Source organism: Sinocyclocheilus anshuiensis, unplaced genomic scaffold (assembly GCF_001515605.1).
Source record: "Sinocyclocheilus anshuiensis isolate Anshui unplaced genomic scaffold, SAMN03320099.WGS_v1.1 scaffold55, whole genome shotgun sequence".
NCBI classification, from domain to species: Eukaryota; Metazoa; Chordata; class Actinopteri; order Cypriniformes; family Cyprinidae; genus Sinocyclocheilus; species Sinocyclocheilus anshuiensis.
The window spans coordinates 3,116,857-3,125,619 of NW_015549647.1; the positions used below are offsets into that span (position 1 = coordinate 3,116,857).

General features: G+C 36.3%; 2 protein-coding genes across 2 annotated transcripts in view; both read left to right on the forward strand.

Moving 5' to 3' along the window:
- Window positions 1–787, forward strand: part of LOC107660082 (ciliogenesis-associated TTC17-interacting protein-like) — a 3,166-nt gene extending 2,379 nt beyond the window's left edge. Inside the window, exon 3 of the mRNA XM_016449299.1 lies at window positions 539–787. Coding sequence (XP_016304785.1) covers window positions 539–739 — 201 coding nt within the window. The 3' untranslated portion in view covers window positions 740–787. The remainder of the gene's footprint in view (window positions 1–538) is intronic.
- A 400-nt stretch (window positions 788–1,187) lies between these two features.
- The window catches only part of LOC107660083 (caspase-8-like), an 18,467-nt gene continuing 10,891 nt past the window's right edge, over window positions 1,188–8,763 (forward strand). Inside the window, exons 1-9 of the mRNA XM_016449300.1 lie at window positions 1,188–1,322; window positions 2,067–2,368; window positions 2,559–2,658; window positions 2,869–3,007; window positions 3,102–3,175; window positions 4,252–4,273; window positions 4,379–4,422; window positions 4,910–5,027; window positions 5,111–5,615. Of these exons, the coding sequence (XP_016304786.1) occupies window positions 2,070–2,368; window positions 2,559–2,658; window positions 2,869–3,007; window positions 3,102–3,175; window positions 4,252–4,273; window positions 4,379–4,422; window positions 4,910–5,027; window positions 5,111–5,615 (1,301 nt within the window). The 5' untranslated portion in view covers window positions 1,188–1,322; window positions 2,067–2,069. The remainder of the gene's footprint in view (window positions 1,323–2,066; window positions 2,369–2,558; window positions 2,659–2,868; window positions 3,008–3,101; window positions 3,176–4,251; window positions 4,274–4,378; window positions 4,423–4,909; window positions 5,028–5,110; window positions 5,616–8,763) is intronic.

The following is an 8,763-nucleotide window of genomic DNA, read 5'->3' on the forward strand; positions in this document are numbered from 1 at the left end:
TTGTTGATGTTTGTCTGCCATTCTCGCTCTGTCTGCGCAGCGTGTGTGAACGCGCTGATGACGTATCCTGTCTGCGCGAACCCGGTGCGCAGAGGTATGCTAATACATATGTTGACAGGCAGGTAGGAAAGCATATTAAAACGCTCGGACCGAGTGTTTTGACTGGACGAACATTTCTTGATCCTACACCTTCCACAGAATATATAAATACAGACAAATACATTTAGACCACTTAACTTAATGATTGCTATCGTGATGTGAAGAGACTTTCAACCAGCATAACAAAAAATGTTTCTGAAGACAATCACCTATTGCACCTTTAATTTATTCATAAAGACCTCTTCATGGTTATTAAAATACACTGTGGGTTCCAAAAGTCCATGCAGCCCACGTTGAAACTCTGAGACTCAATATCTAATTTCTACCTGGAAATACATTTTTTTTTTTTAGAACTTCTAAGAATTTCAATCAAAGGACCACATAAAATAAAGGTCACTCAACAAATATGCAAATGTGTGACTCATTTTCACTCACACAGGAAGAACTCAAAGCAGACTACTCCTCCTACATCAGACAACACCCTGTGCTAAAGGCTTTACTGGGGGACTTCCTGCAATTTCTGCTGTTGAGGAAACCTCAGGATGTTTTCTCATTTGCTCATGACTTCTTTGCGCCCTTTGTCTCTCAAAGTACTCCAGGAAAATCCCTTAAAGACTCTCAAAACTTTCCACAGGAATAACAAACACGTACCAATTTCTGACATATTGAAAATAAAGGTTTTCTTCTAATAGTGCCTTGGTATAATGATGTTATGCTCTGTTTTTGTATGTACTGTAATAGTATTTGGTTAATCTTGATTATTTGAGTGACACAGTCATTTATAGACCTTTGCAGTGATAAATAAATATTGCACAGAATATACTTAAAACAGTAAACTTTCTAGTGTGTCAAAATAAATATTAAAGCCTCAACTTTTTATATAACAATTTTTTTAGTTATTTATAGGAAATGTTTTACACATTAAATATACTTAAAATATACACATTTATGTTTTTCTTCAATCAAAACTGTCTGAAAATTAAAGTATTTCTTACTGCTGTTCAGAATTCAGTAATTCGAGAGTAACCCCCACAAATATTATATAACACATTTGTGAACACATCCTATGTCACTTCCTGTAGTGTTGAAATTGAAAAGCTAGAGCTGAACTGAAAGCAAGACGCGTTGGAAACGCAGTATCTTTAGCATGTCGGTCGTACTCTCTTGATTTTGTTTATACGACAGTTACGATTTTATTTCAGTTGGATGTTGTAAATATAGAGGTAAGATGAGCATTAAGTTGAGCATTTTAGTTGATTGTTCGGGTTAACTTTCAAGACTGTTTGTCATAACCTAGTCCGGGGTTAGTTTGTCATCACAGTTACATTGTAGCATTCGACTCGCTGAACAAAAAATGTATTTAGTGATACCAAACCCTTTAAAGCAGTGGCAGTCGTGTCTTGAAGTGTAATATGATACACAACTAAAAATATTTAGTATACATTTTATACATTCCGTTTATTGGCCCAAGCGGCTAGAATAGTAGTTTTAAAAACTATCGGAGGATTTCAAATACGTGAATACGTTAAACAAATAACTAAAACCGTGTAATGTACACTTTGACCTGGGCTAGTTGTCATATGGGAACGTTGTCACAAAGCTATATATCAAAAACTGTGTTTTTGAATAAAAAATGTTTGAATTAGTGGTTTTGTATGCTGCGTTCAAATACCTAGTTCGAAACTTGTTAAATGACGCTATATGTGAATTCTGTCCTAAACTAAAAGTCCAATGTAATCGTATTTTGTATTCTTTGTTAACAAGTGAACACAATAAATACACTCTAGAAATATATCATGAACGTTCTTTACGCCATGTTTTCAGGACAAGGACATTTTTCATATTGGGTTGGGCAAGTTGTAACATGTTTTATTGAACTTATGGTTATTATAGTTGCCAAAGTAAGGGCTTTCTCAAGTTGTTTCTTCCTTTATTTCAACGAGTCTTTGTTTAACATTATGTAACAGAATATGGATCCTCATAAGTTTCACAAGATTGATGAGAACCTGCCATGTAGTGAAGTGGCCCAGCTGAAGTTTCTGTGCATGGACCTAATTCCCAAGAAACGTTTGGAGACAGTGACTGATGCCAAAGAACTGTTCCTGAGACTGGAAGAGCAAGCACTGCTTGATGACGGGTTACTCATCCCCGAGCTTCTGATCACTATTGGCCACCTTGACTTACTTGGCATCCTGGAAATGTCCAAAGATGATGTGGAAAGAAATCTGCTACAACGTGACATGTCTAGTAAAGGTGTCTCAGACTACAGGTATGAAGAAAACACACTGACTTGCTAAACTTGATAAACTAGATAGAAGTAGTTGCCAACGCAATATCAATATCAGTCAATATCACATCGTTTTATTAGAAAGGGCTCCTTGTACTGTAGTTACTGTACTGATACTATTTTATGTCACAATGACTGTGACTTGTTTTGTCTCACTCTTTTCTCATCACAGAAAAATGCTATTTAGAATATCTGAGGACATGACAGAAGAAAACCTTCGTGCAGTGAAATTCCTTGTGGAACTTCCGAGGTCAAAACTAGGAACGTCTGCTGTGAGTTATATATTTTGAGCCCGGAAGTTATAATGTTAGTGCAGATTGCATATGAATAATAAATTAATGTGGAAAAGTGCAATATGTAGCTTGCTACCTTGACTGCAGTAACTAGCCTTGTAAATGTTATTATTTAATTACGAATATTTATTATGGGTTGCACTTTAACCTGTTACTCTATAACAATGTTATTTTATGTGAATCATATAGACATTTCTAGATGTTATGATTGAGATGGAAAAGCTACAGAAGCTTGGGGAAGACAACCTGGATGAACTTTACAATGTTTTAGACAAATGTGACAAACAGCTGGCCTGCAGGATAGAGGCGTACAGGGCCCGGGAACAAGGTTACTGACAAAATCAAATTAATTATCTACTACTTAATTGTCTACTTTTCTAATTTCTCCAAACATAAACAGCAGCTTTTTTTTTGTCCAATAGGAGGCAGACTTCCTCTACGAGAAGTGTTTGGTAATGAGCAAGTTTCCTTACCCGTTGAAAATATGCAAAGATATGTAAGTATGCCAGATTTTACCTTAAGATGAATTTGGGCATTTAATTTTCACATAGTATAACCCAAATATTTCTTATGATGTGGATTTCTGTGTCATTTAAGAACCAAATGTGAAAACTCACTTAAAGGGATAGTTCACCAAAAATGAAAATTTGCTGTTAATTTACTGACCCTCTGGCCATCCAAGATTTTGTATTCAGTAGAACAGTAAGGAAGAATTTTAGCTGAAACTATGGTTTTTGGTGATTCATAAAATGCAAGTCAGCAGTTACTTTCATTTTGAGAGTCAAACAAAAGCATATCAGGGAACACAAAATGAATACATATGGCTCCTGACGGTATATTGACGTCTTATGAAGTGAAACAATCGGTCTGTGCAAGAAGCTGAACATTATTTACAACATAATGTAAATGTAAATGGACCATGGTTACAGCTAAAAATCTTTACTCTTCTACTGAGGAAAAAAGTCACCTACATCTTGGATGGCCTGAGGGTGAGTAAATTAACAGCAGATTTTCATTTTTGGGGGAACTATTTCTTTAAAAATGTCTATTTTTATCATATGTCCCATATTCAAGTGACCCAACAGAGTACCAAATTATTATTTTTGTTGTAACATACAAAAATGTCGTTAATGTCAAATATTTAAATGTATTTATTATTGGTTTCTAAATGTTTTTAATTGGTTTTATTCTCCTCAGAAAATAGTGTTTATCCACTTTGCTAGTGAACTCGTTTTTAATATAGTCTGGGTAATATTTTCTTTTGCCTAGTTTCATTCATGATTTTAAAGGATGAGGCCATGTATTTTGCGTTGTTTTTCCCCTGCTGGCATTTTTTTTGTGTGGTCACAAAACACCAGTTGAGAACCACATCTTATACTTGGCATTTTTATTTTAACTTCCTGAAATGAATGCTTTCATGTAAATTAGCATTTTCAAAATGAAGTTCACATTTCAACACAGAGTGCAGTATTTGTTTGGTGACAAATACATTTTAAATGATAAATATGCTGCAATTCAATGCATAATAACCTCTGTTGTTTCTCTTCCCTCCATATTTTGGCTTTATCACAGCAAATGGAGACAGGAAATGGATGTAAGTTATACTCTCATACAAACTTTCAAGACATTACTGAACATTAATGCTCCTTGTGTGTATATACTGTATATATATATATATCTCACCATATGTTTTTTTTAGGGAGGAGAGACTCGCTTGTTCCCGATTCAGACACTGAACCCAGAGTAAAAAAGACACATTACATTTCATTCTTAATATTAAATATTTTTTTCATTGTTACATTACAGTTGAATGTTGTAAAAAACTATTTGCAGCACTACTAGTTTTAGTGGTTTAGAGTTTTATAGTTTCACACTCCTATAGAAGTTACAAACAAATGCTAATAATGGTGTTATTTAATTAGGATTGGTGAATCAGTACACAGCAAGGATTTCAAATAAGTTATAATTAATTCACAGATCAGGGTCATTATGATTGACTGTTTAAATAGGACCTGATTGGCCCACAGCTGATAAATTTGAACTTTTTCACTAAGGCATAGCATAAACTAATCACAAACAGCTGTTTTTAATTTCCACAACGTCACTGCTGTGACAAATATGATTTATTAATGATTTTCTATTAATAAGATGTGTATGTGTGTACTGGCTGTTTGTGAATTATGTAAATAAAAAATGTAATTTTAATTTGATTTGCTTTGCATTCATGTAGCCGGGGGAATATTATAATATGACTCGGCGGCCTCTTGGATATTGTCTAATCATCAACAACTACAACTTTAAAGAAAGGTCCTCATTGGCCAACCGAACAGGAACGAATAAGGACAAAGGTATTTCAGGCAAATCCATTAACATATATGTATTCCTTCAAAATTTATTTTTAAATGAACCCTCTCTCTCTCTGTTTGTGTAGATGACCTTAGCAGAGTGTTTTGCAGAATGCATTTTAAGGTTGAGGTTCAGGACGATCTGACAGCTTCAGATATGAAGGAAATGATAAAGCAATTTGCAAAAAAGGATCATACTCAAATGGGTGCTTTTGTCTGCTGTGTCCTCTCGCATGGAGAGAAGGGCATAGTTTTGGGTGTGGATGGTAAAGAGGTTGAAATCCGTGAACTCACAATGCCTATTGCTGAATGCCGTACACTAGCATCCAAGCCCAAGCTTTTCTTCATTCAAGCCTGCCAAGGAAGTGAGAGCCAGGATGGTGTATGGACAGCGGATTCACCGGAAAATGCTACAGAAGGAGAAGAATACGAGGCAGATGCTTATAATCCGGCATCCCGCTTTATTCCTATAGAAGCGGATATGCTAATCGGAATGGCCACAGTAGGGCACTACCAGTCCTTCCGCCACACTAGAAAGGGGTCTATCTATATCCAGGAGCTCTGTAATCAGTTGGAGATATTATGCCCCAGGTGAGTTCAAAAGGAGACTCTGTCATGTCTTGAATGAAAGATATTTGCATGTGGGTGGTTCTCAAATGTGCCCATGTTGGGTTTGTAGAAATTCATGTTTCAGTTCCATATGATGATCACACATGACCAAATGTGATGCCGTAAAGATGGCTGAATTTACTTGGCAGTTAACCTTTATTTTCCACCAGTGAACCCATTGACCAGTTTGACCCATACATGCAGAATTTATTTTACACTACCATTCAAAAGTTTGGGGTCAGTTTTTTTTTTTAAAGGAGACATATTATGCCCCTTTTTACAATATGTAATATAAGTCTCTGGTGTCCCCAGAATGTGTCTGTGAAGTTTCAGCTCAAAATACTCTTAAACATTTTGAAAATGCCTATTTTGAGTGGAAGCCGAAACACACTGTTTTTCGTGCCTGTCTCTTTAAATTCAAATGAGCTGCTGCTCCCCGCTCCCTTTTCCAGAATAGAGCTGCGCCATTACAGCTCAGACCTGCTAAAAACATCTGTTTTGGTTCTAATTATCATGTTTATCGCGCTGAAATCATGCATTTTAAACCATATGAGTTTAAACTTCTGATATACGGTTTTCTGAGTGCACACATCTGAAGCACACGGACAGAAAGCGGCTGTCACAGCATGTGAGTACTAAACTAAGTTCTCATTCACACAAAGGTTTACGTTAAAAACACACGAGTTACAAAAACAGTCGGTTATGTCTGTGAAGGTAAACGTGTGGCAGCAGCAATATACATTAAATAAATCAATAAATCCACTGCTCTGTTGTGTCCTCTGAGGCTGGGACTCTAAATAGTGTGTAATTCTGTGCTCGTCTGTTCAGACAAAGGCAGAACAGTTACCATGTTTTGCTCAAACTTTCGCCATGGCATTACACCGTTATCGCTTGCGAAATCAAAATAATGGTGCCGTGGGTGTAAACTTACAGATTAAGGGGTGGTAATATTATAATGAGATCCATTTGCCACGTCACCAAGGGAGCTAAATCAGCGAAATCTGATTTCTCAGACGCTTGCAGAAAAAGGCTTACCAAAACAAAGTTACTAGGTTAATCTTTTTCATCTTTTTCAGGTTGGTAGATGCACCAGGGACCTGATTATAGCACTTAAAACATGGAAAAGTCAGATTTTCATGATATGTCACCTTTAAGAAAAGATAACAGCCTGAATACACAGTGTATTTGACAGCACTTTCTATGAATCATTAATTGTATATGTATTTAGTATTTACACTGTAAGAAAAAAAGAGTGCATGACATATAAATATTTTAAAATAAAATTAAACAGCTCATAATATATATGGTTTAGCACTTGTTTTGCCAGAGGACTGGCAACACGTACAGTAGCTGACGAACCATCATATTCTTTCTGGTGAAGCTGTTCAACCAATCTAGTCTTGCTGGTTAATATAGTTAGTAAGCCTGGTGGAAAAACTAACAAACCAGTGTCTTTGAGTTCTGTCATTAGTTTCTTCTTTATAAAGTCCACTTTGCTAATTAAATTGCTAATTTTAACCAATTTAACACTTAATTGGCAAAACAAGCTATTATGTTCACAGGAGTTGCACAACAACCAGTCTTTAGAAAGTTCCTGGTATTATGTTTGCCTTGCATCAGGTTAGCAATTGATCCTGAAGTCTAAATGGATGCTGTTTTGCACACAAACATCATGCCCAAGTGCTAATTTAGCATCCAGGCATCTTATTTTATTAGTAGAACATAAATGAATATTTATTGAATTATGAATTACTCGCTTGAAAAGCTGAAAATTGAAATGGAACTGTACCCGAAAGAAATAATGACAACACAATTCAGGAGGACAGAACGTGTGGTATTTAATTAAAACACATGTATTTCATTAAAACACCTTCATAATTCATTTCTCAGCAAACTCAAGACATGCATGAAGTAATAATGAAAAGGCAAAGGTGAGTGAACTTCTGACTGTTAAGTTGTGCTCGTACAGCTTTGATGAAAAACTAATATGAAGTATCTCAAACAGATGTTGGAAATGGCATAAGTTAAAGCCCTATATTACTCTGATCAGACTCACATGTTACCAAAACAAAGTTACTAGGTTAATCTTTTTCACGTTTCCTTGGTTGGTAGATGCACTGGGGACCTGATTATAGCACTTAAAACCTGGAAAAGTCGGATTTTCATGACATGTCACCTTTAAGAAAATAATACTTGTATTGAGAAAAATGCATTAAATGATTCAAAAGAGACCGTAAAGACATTTATAATGTTACAAAAAATTTATCTTTCAAATAGATGCTGTTCTTTTGAACTTTCTATTTATCAAAAATCCTGAAAAATGTAGCATGGGTTCCACAAAAATATTAAGCAGCACAAAGTTTTCAGCATTGATATTAAGAAGAAACGTTTCTTGAGCACCAAATCATCATATTAGAATGATTTCTGAAAAATCACATGACACTAATGACTGGATTAATGATGCTGATATTTCAGCTTTGCAGTTTATTCATTTTCAGGCATAAATAAATATTTAAAAAGTATTAAAAAGGTATTGAAAACAGTTGTTTTGTATTGTAATAATATTTCACAAATTACTGCTTTTACTGTATTTTTGATCAAATAAATGCATCCTTGGTAAGCATGAACAATTTAAAGGGGTCATATGATGTTGATAAAAAGAACATTATTTTGTGTATTTGGTGTAATGAAATGTGTTTATGGAGTTTAAGGGTAAAAAAACACATTATTTTCCACATACTGTACATTATTGTTTCTCTTTTGGAAGGCCAAACAAAGTAGTTTCGCTTTCACAACGAAACACACAGCGTCACGCATGGCGGGCTTGAGTGAGCGGAGATCGGCGGGCTAGAGTGAGTGGGCAGCCGGCGGGCTAGAGTGAGCGGAGACCGGCGGGCAAGAATGAGCTGAGACCGGCGGGCTAGAGTGAGCGGAGGTTGGCGGCTAGAGTGAGTGGAGTCCGGCGGGCTAGAGTGAGCGGAGGCCGGTGGCTAGAGTGAGCGGAGGCCGGAGGCCGGCTTGAGTGAGCGGCGGCGGGTGGGATTGCGGCAACCACATGTGGCGAGCCCGGGCTGGACTCCGCTTCGTCCACGGTGAAAGCCGATCCGGCGATCCACAGCGCGAAGTTGAT